General features: G+C 36.3%; 1 protein-coding gene across 10 annotated transcripts in view; it reads left to right on the plus strand.

Annotated features, from left to right (window-relative positions):
• Window positions 1-21,636, plus strand: part of FOCAD (focadhesin) — a 269,889-nt gene that overhangs the window by 175,180 nt on the left and 73,073 nt on the right. For all 10 annotated transcript variants that reach the window (XR_011431488.1, XR_011431487.1, XM_023627427.2 and 7 more), the window contains 3 exons: window positions 25-163; window positions 4,757-4,942; window positions 9,417-9,538. Coding sequence is in view for 8 of the 10 variants with exons in the window: in XM_023627427.2 (XP_023483195.1) it covers window positions 25-163; window positions 4,757-4,942; window positions 9,417-9,538 (447 nt within the window). In the remaining 2 variants the exon portion in view is untranslated. The remainder of the gene's footprint in view (window positions 1-24; window positions 164-4,756; window positions 4,943-9,416; window positions 9,539-21,636) is intronic.

The following is a 21,636-nucleotide window of genomic DNA, read 5'->3' on the forward strand; positions in this document are numbered from 1 at the left end:
GTATCACCTTCTCTTTCGTTTCAGGTAAGACCAGAAATCCCTGTTCCTGATGAGCTAGATGAAGATGAAGATGATGATGGTGACGAAAAGGAGGTGGATCTTTCAGTTCCTGGCTTCTGCTATCTCCAACTGTTGTCACTCACTGCTCCTTTGGTTTTACCAGGTGACTCCTATTTAGTGGCAGGGAAGCTGGCACTTTCCAGTGATTTTACCTGTCTGCTTAATTGTGTCCTTTTGTGATGTGTACATATTATAGCTTACTTTAATCATAAGTACTTACTTTCTATCTGAAATGCAAAACACACCCATCTATTGCTATAGGGACCACTTGAGGTAGTATGGTGTTCAAAACACAATGTTGGACTCAAATAAAATTGAACTGGAAGACTAGTTTAAACAACCATTTTCACTGAAAAATTAAAATTCATTTCAAAAGCTAAATTTATTCTGCAAGACAAATTTGCAGTGGGACTTCAAGGCACTGGTTCAAATTGTGGTTCTTCATTCTATAAGCTAAGTGAGAAGATCATTAGACTCTTCAGAGATTTACTGGGTAGTTTCTTCATGGTACACTTATTCTTTCTATAGAGTTACTCCAAAGATAGTACCAATATTTAAGAGGTATCAATTAATGCTTTTAAAAAAAATGATCAAATTTTATGATTACTCAGTTTTGGTGTAAAGCTTATAGGACCCTGACATTTTAAAATTATTCTAGTGCTTATGTGTGGTAGTCATTCTATATGGGTGTTGTATTTAGAAATACTCACTTGCCTCTCTTATTTTATGCCCTACCCAAGAGACGGTGGGTGGTCCCATCTGAGAAATTTGTTTGATTGTGGACTATGATTGGGAATTTACATTATTTTATTGTAAATTTCATTTTCCAACTATTAAAAAATTTCCCCAGGTGATTGATTGTGATTAAGTAGCTTTTCAGTATTAGCCAACATTTTGCCCAGCATGCATCTATTACCTTGTTATGTCCCAGATCTACCTTGAATGTTTGTGGATGTAAAAAATTAAATTCTGTAAACACAAGAAATGTCATCTTATCATCTCAATCACAACCTCACTAGCCTGTAATGTTGGAAGCTTTTTTTCTTGGCTTCTTCCCCCAGGGAAATTCCTGAGAAATTCAGCCAAATGTATGCTATTTAGTTCTAGACAAAGCTCCTGTCACAGATCCCTGCCTCTTTTCATTAGAGAACACTAAATAGCATGTTTTAGACAAAGAGTTCACCTTTTCATTTCTCCTGATGTCCAGAACAAGCCTTGAAAACTTGTTCTCTGTTCCTTTCTTCTGTCCTTCCCACTTCCTACCTCAAGGTCTTCAGAGTCCAGGGCCTCCCCTGCAGTTACAGTGAGTCCAAGGAAGGGAAAAGCCTTTAGTTATTCAAAGTTCCTCCTGTGTCCTAAAATAGCCCTAGAGTTAAAAGTCCTCCTGGGCTTTTTTAATGGTGTTGTTCCTTCTTGCATGGATCCCTCACCCCAGTCTTGTGCTATTAGAAGGAGAAAGGAGGGAGGATATAGGTTTGCTGTTGTTTTTGTCCTCCCAGTGCGTGTAGTGATGTGGTGGCCATTCCCTGGATTTTCTCCATTGTTTGTCCTTGATGGTTACTAGCACCTTTCCCTGAGAAAGAAGGGAGGGGGGTGAGGGGTGGAGGCAGGATTTGAAATCAATAGCTGTCTGTTCTAGAAAATTCAATAATTAGCGTCAGGTGGGTGGTCTGGATGCTCTCTGTGTCTGGGAAACTGTGTCACCGTGGGCAGAGGTCTTCATTTTTCTGTGCCTCGCTTTTCCTGCAATTATTGGTGAACTCAAAACAGACCAGGAAAAAGGCACCAACTTTTGGAATATATATCCTGAAAGGTACAGGATGGATGATATATACTAGGTCTCTAGATGCTGCAGGCAAAACCCCAGATTGCAATGAATATAAGTGAATCCTGGCCCTTTTCTCCTCTTAATTCATTTCAAGTCAACACAAAAGCAGCTGCAAAGTAAGTTCAGTAATTTACATTATTTTAAATAGAGATGTTACTAGTATTGATTTTTTTTTTTTAAATTTTGAAATAATTTTAGACTTACATGAAGTTGCAAAAACAGTTTAGAGGGTTCCTGTGTACTTTTTACCCAGCTGCTCCCATTGATAATATCTCATGTAACCTTAGTTCATTATTCAAACCAGGAAATTCACATTGGTACAATACTGTTAACTAAACTATAGACCTATTGGATTTCACCATTTTTTCATACAGTATGTAAACTTTCGGGATTAGCCTTTTTTCACTCAGCATAATGTCTTTGAGATCCATCCAAATAGTTCCCTGTATCAATTATTTGTTGTTTTTTTTTTTTATTGCTGAGTAGTATTCCACTGTAGGATGTACCACAATTTGTTTATCCACTCACCTGTTGAAGGACTTTTGGGTTGTTGAAAAAATTTATATCTAACACTCTGTGTCCTATAAATTTTCAGCTCTTTCAAATTCTCACCTGGTCATCTGGAAGGAAGAGAAAAGGGCAAGGCTCAAAGGCAATGGAAAAAAATCCTAGTTGCTAGCTCAGTGGCTGGGGGAAGATGGTGTTTTATATATCAGTTGTACTCATGGTATCTTACCCTCATTTAAACTGTTCTCAGGGCTTGAGTTATTTGAGAATCCTTAGTTCTCTGAAGAGCTTGACAAGTAGACAAATTGCTATTCTTGTTAGTCTACGTGCAGATGTGTACTTCCCTCTTGACATGTATCAGCTTTTGCCAGAATAGAATCCCTTCTGAGAAAGCATGAAATTACCTTCTCTCACCATAGCTCTCTATCCACACAAACAGATGACTCTTAGCTACATTCTGAAAAGTCTGTACCCATACTCACCTTGAAGCAGTCACACATGCGCGTGTGTGTGCGGGGCGGGAGGGGTGTGGGGGTGGGGGGGGGGGCGGGAATTGGGGTATATGGCCTGCAATTGGATGTTGCTCATCTCTTTCATTTAGATGATATATTGATCAGGGTCTTGACAAGAAAGGCACATTCAGGTGGAGTAATTGAGAGTTTGATAAAGGCACTATTTACAGTTGTGTTGTCAAAGTTAAGGACATTCACAAGCAAGAGGGAATCATCCCACAGTGGTTAATGTTCCTCAGCCTGAACAGGTAAGGGGAGATAGGGTTAGGAAAATAAGAGAAAGCATGTGTGTCATAAACAGGGATGCCTAAGGGGAGCCAGAGCCTTCAGAAGAGGGATGCAGGCAACCTGTAGCAATCCTGCAGGAGGTTATCTGGGGAATATGTGCACTGACCTCACTGTTTCCACCCTCTGATCTCCTGTCCACATCTCCCATCAGATGAAGCAAACTAGAAGCCAGAGGACAAGAGAGCCGGTTGATGTCATTGTTAAAGGTTATTCTTCCAGGGCACAGAGCAGGGTTAAGAAGGTAGAGGGGGGATCCGGAGGGGTAAATGGAAAACATTGCACACAGGTGTTCTCACGGCTTTGAATGGAGAAGCTTTGTTGCATGTATATAGGAATGACAGAACTGGCCATGTAATAGATGCTCCAGTGAGTACTTGCTGCCTTTAATTTAATCGTAGTCATTTAAAAGAGACTTAGATATATTCAGAATGAAATTCCAGTGTAGTTAGGTGGATCCTTGCTTTTTGTTCCTATAATAAGAGGAACATGCAGTGGTTTCCTTTTTTGTATTCCATACGATTTGTTTAGCTTTAATGTTTTTATTGTTTTTGTTTCTGCATTGGGCAACCTCTAGTGGTCCTTAGGAAAATAACACCTGAATATAAACCTATAGTCTTATCAAGTATTTTGTTTGGGTACCCTATTGTCTTCTGATCCCACATTTCCGTGTTACCTTATAATAAGGAAAAATGTCAAGCAGAAGAGACCTTGGGCTTCGTCAGAAGGAACACAAGCAAAGAAATATTGAACTATTATCCTGTTTTAAAATAATTGTACTGATATTGCCATGGAATGATGGATAGTTGTAAAAGGCCTCTCTAAAAACACCTAAGTGACAAGAAGGAGCCAGTCACGTGGAAATCTGGGAGTAGTGTGTTCCAGGTGGAATGAATAGCAAGTGCAGTAGCCCCTGACTTAGATGTGAACTTTGTATTATTGAGGAATGGAAAAAAGGCCATATGGAAGTATGTCTTTAACGTGGCTAGCAAGGAGGGCGGGTGGTAGAGATGAAGTTAGGGGCAGAATCAGGGGCTATATGTCATTGTGAGAAGCTTTAATGTTATTCTATGTACAGCGAAAAACCATTGGAAGATGTTAGAGAGGGGAATGACATACAATTCTGGCTTCTGGGTAGAGGATGGTTTGCAGGGGTGGTCATGAGGAAAAGAAGCCAAGAAACTAGTTTTGAAATTCACCCAGATGAAGAAGAGAGAAGATAATGACTGGACAAGAAGCAGTGAAAAGGGAGAGAGATGAATAGATTTGGGAATATATTTTTGAAAGTAGATCTAGAAGGACTTGCTAATAGATTATATATACGAAGTGTTAGAAAGAGAATTAGGAATGACTATAAGTTTTTCAGCTTGAATAACTGGGTGCCATGTTCTGACTTGGGGAAGAGTAAGAAAGGGATGGGAATCAAGAGTTCTCTTTTTAGTCTTTTTGTGAAGTTTGCCCTGAAGTGTAGCTGAGTTGTTATATATGTATGAGTTAAGAATAAATGTTTCTATTCCGGGATACCATATTTACTCTACTTTTGATCTCCTTTTATCTCCTTCAGCTTTGGAGGAATTTTTTACATCACTTGTGAAGCAAGAAATGGTGAATATGCCCCGTGGGATATATCACTCTGCATTAAAAGCAGGTGTCCGCTCCGACCAAGGAAAGACTGTAGCAGGAATCCCCAATTTTATTTTGAAAATGTATGAAATGAACAAGCAACCAGGATTGAAACCTGGCCTTGCAGGTGAGCATAGTACATAGTATCAAGGTACAGGTTTTTAATGTAATAGATTAATTTCAACTTCCAAATAGGATGTAATAGGTCATGGCAGGACATTGCTGCTGCTGCTGCTGCTGCTAACATCTAGACACACCTGGATAAATGGCAAAAAGAAATCACATTTTAAAGGCATCAGAGAACTATAGAAGCAAAGATGAAAAAATGGACTAAAATTCCAGGATAGGGAGAACATTTTAGAACTCTTTCCCGTCCTCTGCTCTCCCTGTCCCTTGGGGGATATTCACAGATTCTGGTTGTGGGCTAGGATTGGGGCTTGGCTCAGGAAGAGGCCTGTTGGAGAATAGAGAAACCTGTGGAGCTTTTAGTAGTTCTGTGGAACTAGGGTGATGTGATGGTTAATTTTATATGTCAACATGATTAGGCTAAACGATGCACAGATAGCTAGTAAAACACTATTTCTGGGTGTGTCTGTGAGTATTTCTCCAGAACAGGTTAGCATTTCAATCAGTAGACTGAGTAAAGATCGCCCTCCCCAGTGTGAGTGGGCAACATCTAATACTTGGAGGGCCTGAATAGAACAAAAGGCAGAGGAAGGATGAATTTGTTCTCTTTGCTTGAGCTGGGATATCCATCTTTTCCTGCCCTTGGACATTAGCACTCCCGGTTCTCAGGCTTTCGGACTTAGGCTGAATTATACCACTGGCTTTCCTGGTTCTCCAGCTTGCAGACAGCAGATCGTGGGACTTCTCAGCCTTGCTAATCTTGTAAGCCAATTCCCATAATAAATCTTCTCGTATATATTTCTATATATATCCTATTCGTTCTGTTTCTCTGAAGACTCTGACTAATATGGGTGACAAGTTGGAGATTTCCCTCATAAGAAATTTGCTGAATTTTGAGTTTGCACTAAAAGTTAAAGAACTAGGCTGATTCTTCTGAAAGGCAAAGTAAAGTCTTCATTCTTGTGGTGCTTAGGAAACAAAGAGTGGCCAGGAGAATGGGCCTGAAAACAAAGCACGTGAGTCTAGAATTGACACTGAAGATCTACAGCTCTTTTTACCTCGGTGCACTACAGCTCTTTTTACCTTGGTACGTGTACTAGTTCTGGCCTCAGCCGGAGGCTGAAATTCAAGCTTGACCTTAGCAATTGCAGGAAGCAGAGAAACCAATAGAGATCTTGATATTCTTATGGTGGCTGAGTGACAAAACTGTGGACTTAAGGGACCTCAAACACACAGCCTGTGTCTCCCTCAAGACATTTTCCAAACTTTGAAGCTTATGGGATGGGAGAGTTAAAGAGGTAAGCTGAGAACCTCTAAGAACAGATGTGAATCTCCCATAATCTTTCCATATTGAGAGTCAAAGACCAATTCAACTGTTAGTTGAAAATCTTGGGGGAGGCATGCCCTAGGAACAGGGTTGAAACAGAAGTAGACTGAGATTTACTGAAAATATAATCAGGCATCACTCAGTTCAATCCATGATTTGATTGAGATGATCAGTCCTTCAACTCTATGTGCCTAACAGAGGTGAAGAGTTTAACATCATTTAGAATTTCTGTAGTTCTTTCATATACTGTCTAGCATACAATGAAAAAGTACTAGACATATAAAAAATGAAGAAGCTAGAAATGGAGGGGACATTTTATGGAGATGAAGTCACTCTATTTAGAAAATATCATGATTCTAATCAGTGTATATGAAATAGCATTGCTTCAAAATATATGACAAAAATTAGCAGAACTGAAAGACGAAATAGATAAACCCACAATAAGAGTGGGAAACTTTAAAACATCTTTTTCAATAGCTTGACAAACGAGCAGGTAAAAAGATCAATAAGTTTACAAAATATCTGAACAATACTGTGAACAAATTTTGACTAAATGACTTATAGAACAATGTACCTTACAGTGATAGAATTCTTATACTTTTTAACTGTACATGGAACACTTAGCAAAAGGACTATATGATGGACCATAAACTTCAACAAATTTCCTCTGGCGACAATGGGATTAAGCTAAAAATAAACAACAAAAAGATAACTAGAATGTCTCCAGTAGACTTGGAATTGAACAATACACTTATAAATAATCCATGGACCAAAGAAAAAAATCAAAATGGAAATCAGAAAATATTTTGAACTGAAGGATAATGAAAATAAGCCATCACAACTTGTGTGATAAAGCTAAAACAGTGTTGGGGGGAAATTTATTCCTTCAATGCATGTATTAGAGAAGAAGAAAGGAAAACAATCATGACTTAAGCTTGCATCTCAAGAAACTTGGAAAAGAACAGTAAATTAAACTTAAAGAAAAGATAAAGGAAAGAATAATAAAGATAAAAATAAATACAATAGAAACATAAAATTAAAAAACAAAGCAAAGCAAAAAGTTGATTTTTTAATATGTTTAATAAAATTGATAAAGCCATTGTAAATCTGGACAATAAGATGTAGAAATATAGATTAGCTATATCAGGAACAACAGAGGAGACACTACTTCAGACCCTACAGCATTCAAAAAGATAATACAAGAATATTATAAAGACCTTTTAGCCAATTTTATAGTTTGGATGAGATATAGAAATTCATTAAAATATAAACCTTTGTAAAACTGACAGAAAGAGGAATAGACCACATGAATAGTTTGATATTTATTAAAGAAATTGAATTTGTAAGAACCTTCCCACAAAGAAAACCCTAGGTGCAGATGGCTTCCTTAGTGTATTTTTCCAGAAAATTAGGGGAGAAATAACAGTGGTCTTTCATAAACTCTGATAGAGAATAGCAGAAAAGGAACACCCTTGATGAGATCAGCATGATCTTGATACCAAGTGCAAGAAGACAATATTACAAACCAGTCTCTTCCATGAACGTAATTGTAAAAATCCCCCCAAAATATATTAGAAAATTGAATTCAGCAATATGTACAAAGGATAATACATAACAATTAAGTGGGGTTAATTTAATGTTTGAAAATCAATGTAATTCATTACGTTAATAGAAAAAGGCAGAACAATCTTTAGATGATCTCAATAGATTTGGAAAAAGCCTTTGAAAAGTTTAGCTCTTGATACAAAAAAGACTCTCATTAAACTGTAAATAGAGGGAACTTCTTTTATTCTGATAAAGAACATCTACAATGCTGTCTTTGTACTTAACACTGAAATATTGAAACTTTTACTCCTTGAAACTGGGAAAAAGATAACTGATGCTTGTTATCATGACTGTTATTCGGTCTCATAATGGAGGCCATAAGTAGTGTAATAAGCTAAGAAAAAGAAAATAATAAGGATTAGGAAGGAATAGTCATTATTTGCAGGTGACATGATTGTACACATAGAAAAATTAAAAATAATCTACAGACTAAATAGGATTAATAAATAAATTTAGCAAGGTTACTGCATACATATGAAGGTCAACATATAAAAGTAAATTATATATTTGTATATACCATAACAAATAAAAAATGAAATTTAAAAACTGTACCATTTATAATAGCATCAAAAAAATCAAATATCCAGAATAAATTTAGCAAAAAGTGTGTAAAACCCTTACACTGGGTGCTACAAAATGCTGTAGGGAAAAGTTAAAGTAATCCTAATAAATGGGGTGATATACAATGTTTATGGACTAGAAGACTCCATGTTGTAAATATGTCAGTTCTCTTCAAATTGATATGTAGATTCAAGTCAATCTCAATCCATATCCCAGTAGGTTTTTGGAAATTGACAAACTGATTCTAAAATTTGGTGGAAATGGAAAAGACCAAATAGCCAGGGTAATCTTGAAGAATAACAAAGGAGGATATACATTACCAGGTATCAAGACCTGTTATAAAGCCACAATAATTGGCAGTGTGGTATTAGTGCAAAGATAGACAAACTGACCAATGGCAGAATAGATAGTGTCCAGAAACAGACCCACATAGACAAGGTCATTAGATTTATTACACACGTGACACTGCAGTACTGTGTGACCAGAGGGGGAAGGACTGGGAGGAGAAGTGTTAGAGGAGGAGGAGGGAGGGAAAGAGGGAGAGTGAATGTGTGTGAGTGCAAGGATGAGGGAAAACTTGTTCACTTGTGGGCATAAACTAAAGGAACCCATGTTATCAGTTCACAAAGATATGTGCAAATCATTTGTCTTTAATAGAAATTTATTTCTTTAAAAAAGCTTGATACAATCTCTAGAAGTAACAGTTCACAAAATTTAAAATGTCACAGATTTTAAGTTTGTTCATTTATTTACAAACAAATAAGGCTTGTAGATAAGTGATTAAGTATGGTAACTTGTTCTCTGTTCTGTTTTTTCTTTTCTTAGACACCAATAAACAGTCAAAAATCATAATTTGCTTAGCAGATTCTCTTGTCGTCTCTAAATCTCTCTATCCAGATTGATTGAATGTGGATTACTGAGAATCTAATTAGTGAAATTTTTACACAAGAAATGTTTTTATAAGTTTCCTTTTTTTTTAAAGGTGGTATGTTATTTTGTTATGATATTTCAACGTATCAGAGTAAAGATGGCAAACCCTTGAATCGACTGATGGCCAGTAGAGGGCGAAGTTTCAAGCAGACCTCACTCGCTCTAGTGCATGAGGTAGGTGTCTTCCCATACTCTCTAACAGGTTCTTCTTGCTCTAGTGCATGAGGTAGGTGTCTTCCCATACTCTCTAACAGGTTCTTCTTGCTGGTATGATTTGGGGTTTTCCTCTGTCACTTTATGTTTGTGAAATTTAGTGTGTGTTTGAAAATAATTTTTCTCTTTATCATAATTAATTTAAGTTGCTTTTAAAGTCAACCAAAATAGCCGACCCAACTAAATACTGAAATATTTTGATGTATTAAGAAATGGCGTACTTCCCCTGCCACCTAGCCTAATTATTAACAATTAGTATCTAGGAATTTGGTTAATTTCATCAATGTTTAATTTCCGTTGTTTTGAATAAATTCCAACTTATTTAAATAATGCCTATTTCTTAATTCTTATCCTTTGCGACTGTGTAGGGCACCAGTGTGTATATTTTGTGGATGTTGAGTATTAACAGTAAAGAAAAGTGTTTGGGAAAAAAACCCTTTGGTTTTAGTGTTTATTTTACTTTTCCTTTAGGCCACCCTTTTAAAATAAAGTTTATATGATGCCATTAAATGATTTGTATGAAATCTGATCATTGCAGATCATAGCAATAGCAGAGGCAAGAGGGAAGCTGCAAATGACTTAGAAAATGTGCATTTTTATTGTTGTTTTTTGAAATTTTATGACAGTTACTCATTCACGTATATAAAAACTATGAATGAGTAACAAAATAAAATATCACAGCAAAGAGGTTTACTTTATGTAATTTAGACATTAGATACATTATAAATGGAAAATATACAAATTATAAAAAATTTAATTAGCACTTCTATGATAAGTTTGTAGTAAATCTTATTTTGATGTGTAATTTATAAATCTGATATCGCTAATTTGGTTCAATTATATTTCATATCATACCAGTTACCACCAGTTAGCATAGCTGGTTTTAAAGAATCATCTTTATCCAATGCCACCCATGTTCTTTTCATATATTTAATTAGAGTTGAAATTATGTAAATATTTGGTTCAGAACCTTTTTCATCTAATACAGTGTCTTCATTTAACTAAGGAAGGAAGAAAGTTCTGGGAAAAGCAGTCTTTCTCTGTGAAGAAGTGAGGTTTAATTTCACTGAAGAGGGAAAAACATAGGTGATTTCTAGATTTGTTTTCCCTAGCGTCTTTGTAGGTGGTGTGGAGAAAGGAAAGATTTTGTACCTTTTCGTGTTTTTAAGCTGTGCGCTTAGGTGTTTAAAGAGTAACCAAGTGTTATGTATTAATGGAAAGCTGATTTTAAAAGTCACCATTAGAAGAGAAACAAGAAAAAGTATTAATGTGGGGGAGAGCAGAAGACATCTGATAAATTCAGCACATGGTATCAGAACTTACGAGGTGTGCCTTAGATATGAACAGAGAAAATACTTGGGTTAAGACACTCGTTGCTTGTGTTGTAGAATGCCTAGAAAATTTCAAAGAGATGAGAAAATAAGATCATTATTTTAGAAGTCAATTGAAAGACATACTAGAATTCTGTCAAGTCTATGGTAGGATTTTAGCGTGGATTCATCTTCTGCTTACTATGATTCATTAAAAAAAAAAGCAGAGAGAGAGAATGAGCCATGTGGTTCCTCAAACTATGTGACAACAAATAATGAGAGTTTTAAAGCTGGTTAATAAAAATAACAATTGCAATAATAATAGCTAATAACCAGCTCAGGCGCTTTAAAGATTGTTATTCATATATTAATTCATTTGATCTCCACATTAACACTGTGAGGTTGGTGGTGTTAATTGTGCTCAAGATCAGAGAGCTGGTAAGGAGAGGAGCCTGGAAGCTGATCCCAGGCAGGGTCACTCCCATGGCCCTTGAACTACCTTATGCTGTCCCAGGTTAAGCAGGGACATTTGAAAAATACCTTTGGATTGTTCCAAGAAGACTCTGGTATTTCATGACTGGTCTTCTTGCTTCTAGTCTTTCTTTTGTTGCAGTCCACTTGGTACTTTTCCAGCTGGTGCTTCTTCAAACTCTGCTTTGGTTCCTATTGCTACTTTATTCTGTCTTTTATTTTTAAAAAGTCTGTCATGAGAGTTTCAATTTGTTTATTAACTCACCAATTGATGGACTTTGGGGTTGTTTCCAGTTTTTGGTGATTATGACTAAAGCTGCTATAAACATTCTCGTCCAGGGGTAGGTGTGGACATCTGTTTTCATTTCTTTTTAGTAAACAAGTACCTAGGAGTGGGATTGCTGGGTCGTATAGTAAGTGAATATAAGAAACTACCAAACTGGTTTCCTTGTGAATGCCCACCAGCCAAATAAGGGAGTTCCAGTTGCTCTGCCTCCTTGCCAGTGCTCCAAATGGTCGGTTTTTAAAAATGTAGCCATTCTCAATACGTTGGTAGTGGTTTCCCTTTTGTGGTTTTAATTTATGTTTCCTCTATGACTATTGATGTTGAGCATCTTTTCATGTATTAATTTGCCATTTATATCTTTTCTTCCACAAAGTGTCCTCATCTTTTGCCCATTTTTTAACCAGGTTTTCATTTTCAGATGAAAGTTCTTTATATATTCTGGATATACATCCTTTATTAAAATGTGCTTTGCAAATGTTTTACTTAATCTGTAACTTATCTTTTGATTTCCTAACCAGTGTCTTTTGAAGAGCAGATTTTTAGTTTTGAAGAATTCCAATTTTTCAAGTTTTTCTTTTTATCATCCTTGCTTTTTGTCTAACTGAAAGTTGCAAAGATTTTCTGTTTTTTTCCCCCTGTATTTTCTTTTTTCTTTATTTAGAAAAAGAGGTCTAATTCATATACCATAAAATTCACGCATTTAAAGTGTGCAATTCAGTGGTTTTAGTATATTTACAGAATTGTGTCACCACATTCAATTTTAGAATATTTTCATCACACCGAAAGGAAGCTCTGTTCCCATTAGCAGTCATTCTCCATTTTCATCACTCTCCATCCTCCAGCAACTGTGAATCCTCTTTCTGTTTCCATAGATCTGCCTCTTTTGGACATTTCATATAAGTGAAATTATATAATCTGTGGTCTTTTTGGTCTGACTTTTTTCACTTAGTATAATGTTTTCAAGGTTTATATAATATATTGTCACATGTATCAGTACTTCCTTCCTTTTTATGACTGAATAATATTCCATTATATGGATATATCATATATAGGTTATCCATTAATCACTTAATCCATCTCCTATATTTTCTTGTAGAAGTTTTATGGTTTAAGGTTTACATTTTAGCCTGTGATCTATTGGAGTTAATTTTTTATAAGGTATGAGTTATATTTGTTGAATATACCATTCTTTCTTCATCTAGGCATCTTTGTTGAAAATCATTTGTTCATATGTGTGTGGGTCTATTTCTGTACTCAGTTTTGCCCCATTTGATCTGTGTGTGTATACTTTCATCAAAACCACATAGCTTAATAACTGTTGCTTTATAATAAGTCTTGAGATCAAGTAATATGAGTCGTCCAACTTTGTTGTGTTTTATTTTTAAATTTGTCTATCTTTGGCCCTTTGCTTTTCCAACTATATTTTAAATAAGCTTTGAGAAAACACAAAAAGCCTGTTGTAATTTTGATTGGAAATGCATTGAGTCTGTAGATAATTGGGGAGAAAATTGACATGTTAATAATATTGAGTCTTTCAATCCACGCACAAGATATATCATTCCATTATTTTAGGTCAATGTTTTGTTGTTTTCTTATTACAAATCTTTCACATATTTTGTTAAATTTAATAAGTATTGCATATTCCTAAGTATTTTGATGTTACTGCAGTTAGACTTTTTTTTGTTTGTTTTAATTTCTGACTGCTCACTGCTAGTATATAAACATAATTGACACTTTTCTATGACTTTACTAAACCCACTTATACATCCTTATAGTTTTTTTGTAGATTCTTTTTGTTTTTCATTGTAATGTTGGCTGTGAATAGAGATGGTCTTAACTTTTTTCTTTCTGACCAATATGCCTTTCATTTCTTCTTCTTATCTGATTGCACTGTCACGGGCCCTCCAATGTAGTGTTGAATAGGAGTGAATTGCACAGTCTTCTTAACATTAAATATGATGTTAGTATAGAGTTTTTTTAGACATCGTTTATCAGGTTAACAGCGTTTCCTTTTATTCCTAAATTGCTAAGAGTTTTTATCACAAATGGATGTTGAATTTTGTGAAAAATTTTTTCTGCATCTATTGAGATGATCATATGATACTTTTTTAGTTTCATGATATGATGAATTATTTTGATCGATTTTCTAGTGTGAACAAAACCTGCATTCCTGGGATAAACTCCACTTGATCATAATGTATTATCCTATTTATATATTGCTGAATTTGATTTGTTGAGGACTTTTGCATTTGCATTTATGCTCATGAGGGATATTGTTCTGTAGTCTCCTTGCAATATCTTTGCCTGGTATGTTGTCAGGGTAATGCTATCCTCATAAATAATTATTCCTTAAATGTTTGGTAAAATTTTTCAGTGAAACCATTTGGGCTTGGAGTTTTCTTTAGGAATGTTTGTAACTATGAATTCAATTCATTTACTATATGAGACTGTTCTTTCTTTATATCTGTCTATCTATCCATCTATCTGTCTATCTAATCTGTCCGTCCCTATTAATCCTGAAGGGGGGATTTGAGTGGCACAGCATATATAACAATTAGTGTCTATATCCTTTTTTAAAGTGTAAACTTCATAAAATCAGGGAGTTTGTTTTGGTCATGGGTAGCTCCAGTGCCTGGTATTCCTGGCACATAGTAGACACTTCATAAATGTTTGTTGAATTAAGGACTTAAATCCTTTTGAAACTTGTATGTATCCTATACTTCACGTGTGCATTTAGTGAGATGGTTTTCTTTTCCTGGAAATGTTGTTATTAAATCGATGGTGAATCTAATAATTGTTGAGGTCTTACTAAGAAATGACATTATTGTCATTTGAACAAGCTTTTATGTCCTGTTTTGCATTATTATTCATTTATATGGTTTAACCTCCCCTCCCTGTCAAAGATTATATATCCCTACAGGATATTCTATGGCCTTCTGAATGCCTGCAACTCTAGGTGGGTGAGCCGGTGAATGCCTGGGTAAAAGAACTGTTTTGAATGTCTAAGTGCTGTGCTCTTCATATTTTGAAGTGTATTTTGCTTTATGTAGTGGTCAATATTTCTCAAGAACTGTTAGTTAAATCAAGTAATTTGCAATGTCATGGAGAACTAGCTATTTAATGTAATCTGTGATGAATTCTTCTCGAAAGTGTTATATCCCCTTCCTTTTTGAAAACTGCGTATTTTTTTTCATTGACTTTTCTTGAAGCAAAACTCTCCTTTGTTACTTTTGGAAGACTCACAGATCTAAGTCTGGTTCCGATTTGACCTGACACTGGAGGCAGTTCCGTGTAATCGCTGTTTTGTTTAGATTTCTGTAAAACTGGAGTGCCCTCTCTCTCTCTCCTCCTTTGAACAGGGGCCCACCAGGGGTCATTTCAGATCCACTAGGGCTTCTCCGAGTTCAGATGACTGTCCTCTTCTGCTCTGATTAATAATTACTACTTCTCACCCTGAGACTAACTTGGCTACTGATGACGAGGAAGCTGAAGGTGAACGACAGTTTCCTCCCTGAAATTTCCTGCCTGTCTTGTCATCCTTTGGCATTTCTAACTCTGACATGACACTCTCACCTAAATTAGAGGATACTGATTTGTCCCTGGATGGGAATGGCAGTCTTGCTTCATTATTTCCTCCATCTTGGGGCCCATGCAGATTTTCCTGATCCTGCTGCTGCTGCCCAACCATGTTTCCTACTCAGCATTAGATAGTGAGCTCTTTTTTCACTTTTATTTCAGAGAAGCCTAATCTGGACTTACTGGCAACACTACTCTGAATGAAATCGTTGTTTTTACATTCTTTATTTTTTTTCCACTGATCATAATTTGATTCTTTTTGCCTTATAAATTAACTTTGCTTTTCTTGTGCCTGTTTTAAATTTTTTCTCCAATGCCCAAAAGGACACGTGATATAGCCCATCATTTGAAATATGAGTGTATTTGCCTTTTTCTTTCAGTTCCTTCTTCCTTTAAAAACATATTTCTTATGAAGAACATGGAGTAGTGTTAGCATTCATGTGAAACGAAACATTTAGATGAAAATTCTGAATAATAATTGAGAGAAGTGGTATCTGTGCTTATTACACATTCTGCTTAGAAAACACTGTGAAAAGTATGGTTTGTTGTATTTTAGAGACTCCATAATTACCATGTGATGTGAGTTGTTATGGTAACTGGAGTTCCCTCCTCCTATTAAATAACAGAGTAAATTGTTGCTTGAGATGTGATTGAATTGTCAGCTTTCAAGCTAATGTTATCCTGATGGGAAAGAGGAATGGGGGAGAGGGGAACCTAGAGAGAGACTGAGGAGGGAGAGAGAAGGCAAGAGGGAAGACGGGGAGAGAGAGAGAGAGTTTGAAATGTCCAGAAAGCAAGGAGATGAGTGTCATTTTACTTTAAAAACATGTCCCCCATAAGCCATCCCTTTCTTGTCTTCCAATTACTATTTGTCAGGGGACAGGAATAATAAAAAATGATTTTGGTGCAAAAAAGATCACTATTGACAGAAAATTGAAGCCTGTTATTTCTTATAAATAAACAATGGGACATTGAGTGGCTTTGGGGTCTCTACCATTAAGTACAAATGGTTCTTCTTCTGGAAAGTGGGAGGAGCATGTGTGTATGTCACAGACCAAATGTAGTGGCTCAATTGAGGTTAAATGCTTTTATTCTTTTGATAATAGTATGTTTATCTGGGGAGCATGAAAAATGCCTTACTTTGTGAGATTGGGATTTTTGAAATCAATAGCAAACACTTAGTTTACTTGTCAATTTTTACCTGCTTCCCTACCTTTTCCCATTCTAGTTTGCCAATCAAACAACCTCACAAAGTTTGTCTTACTTGTTTTATAGTATTTAATTAAGGGCTATTAAAATGAGTATTTTCTTATAAATGAATAATCTTATTTGTTAAGATCACCCAAGAGCCAGAAAACACTATCCAATTTCTGGGCAATGTGTTCCGAACAGTAAATTAACTAATTAGATGGCCATGTAGTCCCTTCCAGTAAAACACATATCGATGAGGAAACAAGATCTACTTTTTCATTCTCTCTTTCAACATTCCCTGACATTTGTGAATTGTGTATCTAACCAGGATATTTTCTGTTGAGCTAGTATTTCAGGTATACTGAATTAGAACCTATATGATACACATAGAAAAGTTTAGTTAGGAAATTTCAAAATGTAGAGTTTATAACACCCACTTTAAAATTGCACCTGTCACTCACAGTGTTTTTATCTAAAATTCAACATTTCCTGACCAGAACATTTTGGACATACTTTTATAAAATTTCGAATACCTGTGTCCTCAACAACTTGTGTTTGAGTTTAGCCATGACTACTAAACAAAGTTTTCTAACATTGTGTTTCAACAAGATTGAAAGTTAAACATCATAATTTTCTGTGATTACTTGTTTATGATAATATGGTTTTCACATGACACAATTTCGTCTTAAAGCAAATACTGTACATTTCATTCAGTTAAACTCAGCAGGTACTTAATTGAACATTAATGTGCGAGACACTGTTATGGGTACCACGAGAGGGATTCCAGGATGAACAGGACATGATCTGTGCCCTTTGGATGGTATAAGATTAAGGTCCAGACACAACTAATCTAAGATGGAATCTGGTGAGTGTTACAGGAGAGGCCTGTAGTGTACTGGGCCTATAGAGATGGGAGAAATTATCTCAGTAAGTAAAGATGAGAGGAGGACAAGACATGCAAGGCGGTGGACCCAGTGAGGGCAGAGGTCCTGTAGAATATAGGGTGGGCTTGGGAACTGGTTTATAAGCCAATTCAGCCAGAATACAGGTTAAGTGAAGGAGAGGAGCAGGAAATCAAGTGGGGAAATTGGTTAAGGATCTTGCCCAGCAGAGTTCTTACATGAGAACAAGTTATTTCTTAAAGTAAATGGTGTACTTTTGCTTCTAAAATACTTTGAACATAATACAAATTAGTTTGGGCTTTATTATTTAATGAACCATCAAAGATTTTTGAAAAGAAATTCTGAGTCAATATAATAGCAGCAGCACCTTGTAGAATATATTAGAAGGAGGAAAGATTTTAGGCTGTTAGATCAGTTAGGTGGCCTCAGTAATCTAGGCAGGAATTAGGACTAAACCAATGAGGAAGGAGGTAGGGATAAATATAGTACACATTTCAGAGGTCCCAGCTGACAGTTGAGTTGGGGGCAAAGGAGAAGTCCAGGGTAAACCTGGGTGACTGGGATATTGATGGGTGATATTGATAGAAACAGGAACAATAAGAGGAAGAGTGGATTTTGAATGATGATCACAAAGAAATGTATAGAGTGTAATAAATGGTGGGAGGTGAGTGTTTGAGAACTACTTCTAAAAGTAGTAATTTTCAAACTTTTTAATTGTATTGAGACATAATGTACATATGATAGATCTCTCCCCTTTTAGTGTATAGTTCTATGAATTTTGACAAGTGCACACCTTCATGTAAACAATACCACAGTTAATATAAGAACAGCTGTGTCACCCTAAAAATTCCCCTGTGCTCCTGTGTAGTCAACTCCTTCCCTCTCCCCCTTCTCCTGACAACCACTGAGCTCTTTTATATCACTCTAGTTAAAACTGTGTTTTAAAGAGTGCTAGGGACCACCACAAAGTAGGGTCAGGTGATCAAGAGGGTGAGCGCCAACTCCCCAGCCTTTGTCCTCATTTCATCTAGACGAGTTTTGCTTCTCTGTTTCTGTTTTATATATTGACATTTTACTTAACATTTGGAGTGGAGTGGAAAAATTACATAGCTAAACATTTGAGAGCTATTATTCTATATTGTTGCTGATAACACCTCTATGTGAGACGCCGTTTCTCTTACCTGGATCAGTGCAGTAGCCTCTGAGTAGTTTCTGGGCTTTGGCCTTTGCCCCCTACTGTCTCTTCTTAACTGAGCAGCATGATCCTTTTAATGTAGATTAGATCATGCTGTTCTTCTCAAAACCTTGTAATGACTCCCTATTTAGTAAGAGTAAAGGCAGGTCCTGAAAAGTGACCTAGAAGACCCTGCACTCTCTCTGGATACCTTATTAATTCGCCACCCTTCTCTCTTTCCACTCTCTTCTTGGCTCACTCTGTCTGTGCTAGTTACACTGACCTTCTTTCTGTTCCTCAAACAGGTCAGCCATGTGCTCACTTTAGGATTTTTGCTGTACCTTTTTTTTTAATTGAGGTGAAATTCACATAAAATAAAACTATTTTAAAGTTTACAATTTTGTGGCATTTAGAACATTCATGATGTGCAACCATCACTTCTATCCAGTTCCAAAACATTTTCATCATCCCTAAATGAGACCATGTATCCACTAGACAGTCACTCCCCATTTCTCCCCCCATTCTTTCTCTTCCCTCTCTCCTCCCCACTCCCCGTAACCACTTTGTGTCCTTCTGGCTTTTGCTTTCTGTCTCTAGGGATTTACCTATTCTGGGTATTTCATATAAATGAAATCATATAATATGTGAGTTTTATGTCTGACTTCTTTTACTTTGGCATAATCTTTTCAAAGTTCATCCACCTTGTAGTATGCATCAGTACTTCATTCCTTTTTATGGCCAAGTAATAGTCCATTGTGGATCTATCATATTTTGTTTATACATTCATTTGTTCATAAGATTTTGGGTTATTTCCACCTTTTGGCTATGGCGAAAGTACTGCTGTGAACATTTATGTACAATTATTTGTTTGAAAACTTATTTTCAATTCTTTTGGGTATATACCTAGCAGTGGAATTGCTGGGTCACATGATAATTCAATGTTTACCTTTTTGAGGAACCACCAAACTGTTTTCCATAATGGCTGAACCATTTTACATGCCTACCAGCACTTACTTTGGTGTTTACATCTTCATCTCCTTCAAGTTTTAATCAGACTCCACTTTCTTAATGAGGTCTACCCTGACCACCCGCTTTAACCCTGTAAGCTGCTCCCTCACCTCATCCTCCTTCTCCTGCCAGCCCTACTTTCATGTTTCCCTAATGTGGTCTCTTGTGCACATGCACAGTGTTTCATTATACTTAACTACCTCTCACCCATAGAAACTCTTACTCTTTCTTATTCTTCTCTAAATCATAGAACCTTCTCATCTCAACAGTCCATGAGACACCTGTCATTGCAAGGGTATGTGAAGTTATAGAAAAAGTAAATTTCGCATATTCGTTAAAACTTGGTGCACGGTGGTTGAGAATCCTGCTTTATCATGTGCTGAATTACAAGGTTGCAACTTCATGATTTGGAATTATTTTGTTGATTGGGTTTCCTTCAAAGGCTTCTCACAAGTATAGCAAATTATATATAATTTTCATACTTTAAAAATGTTAATTGTGTTTTTCATCCTAGCAGCATTAACCCATATGGGTGGCTATATTTTGAATTGGAATAGCATCCTAAAATGTGTTTTTGTTAAAGATGGTCAAGGAAGTCTCTTTTGCCTGTAACACAATGGAGTGTCAGGGGATGACTGTCTTCAAGCTGTTCCCTAAATCTCTCTGCAGTAAGGGAAAGAGCAAGAGAGTGCATTTTTAAAGAGATTTACTCACAGCCGACTCCACAGAACACTAAGACTAGGTACAATCTCATAAAACCTGAAGAGTTCAGGCTAGTGTCCAGGCTCGAGCATTCTGCTGTGTCCCTGTGCCCACCTTCAGATGTGGTTGGAGCAACAGGAGGAAGATTAGCTTTAACCTTCAGTTGATAACTTCCTTTTAAATAAGTTTCCTGGCATGAATGTCTTTGTTCTTAGAAGCTCAATGTTTGATTTGCTCATTTTCCTTTACGTTTTTTCCCCAATACTTTCTTTTTTTTTAAACTCAGGTTTAAGAAGCAATTGAGACCATTGTCTTTCCAAAAACGTTCAGTGCCCTTTTTGCCCATTTGCTGAGGGCATGGATACTCTCAGTAATGTGATGATGCTCATGGATTTTTTTGACAGGAAAGTTTTGAAATATTTCAGTTTCTGAAGTAAGAGATAAAAAAGTTTTGGTTGTGGTGTTTGAGTGTTCTTCCTGTTAGATCCAAGTCTCAAACTAAGACTTAAAAATAGTTAATGTGCTTTATGGAAAGGGAGCAGATTGATAGGAAAAAAGTTAAAGAAAATTCTCCACATTTTGGAAACAGAGAGCAAGGTCAAGGACTGAGTAATGCCTCCCCAGCTGGCAGTGCGGCCGAGGTTGTGGTCTGCTTCCGGGATAAGGCGAAACGGGAATTGATGGGCCCATTTCTTGAAGGATGTTTGTTGACACATTAGCAGGGTTGCCCCTGCCGTATTTGACAGAGTGAGCACTTAATCAGAAATAGAAGAAATCTGTCTTTATAATTTTTTTAAAAGTTCATTTCATGGTCTGAATATCTTTTTCATACTGTTTGAGTATCTAACTCTTAAAAAAAAAGCAATATGGAATGAGAGGTGATAGATAACAGACAGAATTAATCTGTTTTGTTCTCTTTCTTCCCGTAAATTCTTCATAATTTTGCCTTAGAATCTGTGCCCATTTCTGACTCTCCCACTAGAAAGCTCTCTGCGGACACAGATCAATTGATAATCCTCATCTCCTCCTGTAGCGCCTTCTGTGTAGAAGGCCCACACTAAGATCGAGGTTAACAGAAGTACCAGAAGCCATGGGAGCCAACTATATTCAGAGAGGTTCTTCTCTTCCTCATCACAAATCACTTGAGAAAATTAGTTCTTAGACTACAATAAAATCTCCTTAAGCACTTCAGTGATCATGATTCTAGGGTAATTTTATAGAAATTTGTCCTTTTTGTTTGTTGTTGTTTTTTGTCTGTAGGACAGACTGAAGTTTGAGTTGTTTGCATTTAGATGAGAAGAGTTACAGGAAACATGAAATGTGATGCAATGTGACTGTTTTTCTTGAGTGATTTCTCTATAACAGAAGCAGACTTTGGGAAGATTTGTTGCAAGATAGCTGTATACTAATAGGTAGAAACAGAAATGACTATGAAAACC

Source organism: Equus caballus, chromosome 23 (genome assembly GCF_041296265.1).
Source record: "Equus caballus isolate H_3958 breed thoroughbred chromosome 23, TB-T2T, whole genome shotgun sequence".
Classification (NCBI taxonomy): domain Eukaryota; kingdom Metazoa; phylum Chordata; class Mammalia; order Perissodactyla; family Equidae; genus Equus; species Equus caballus.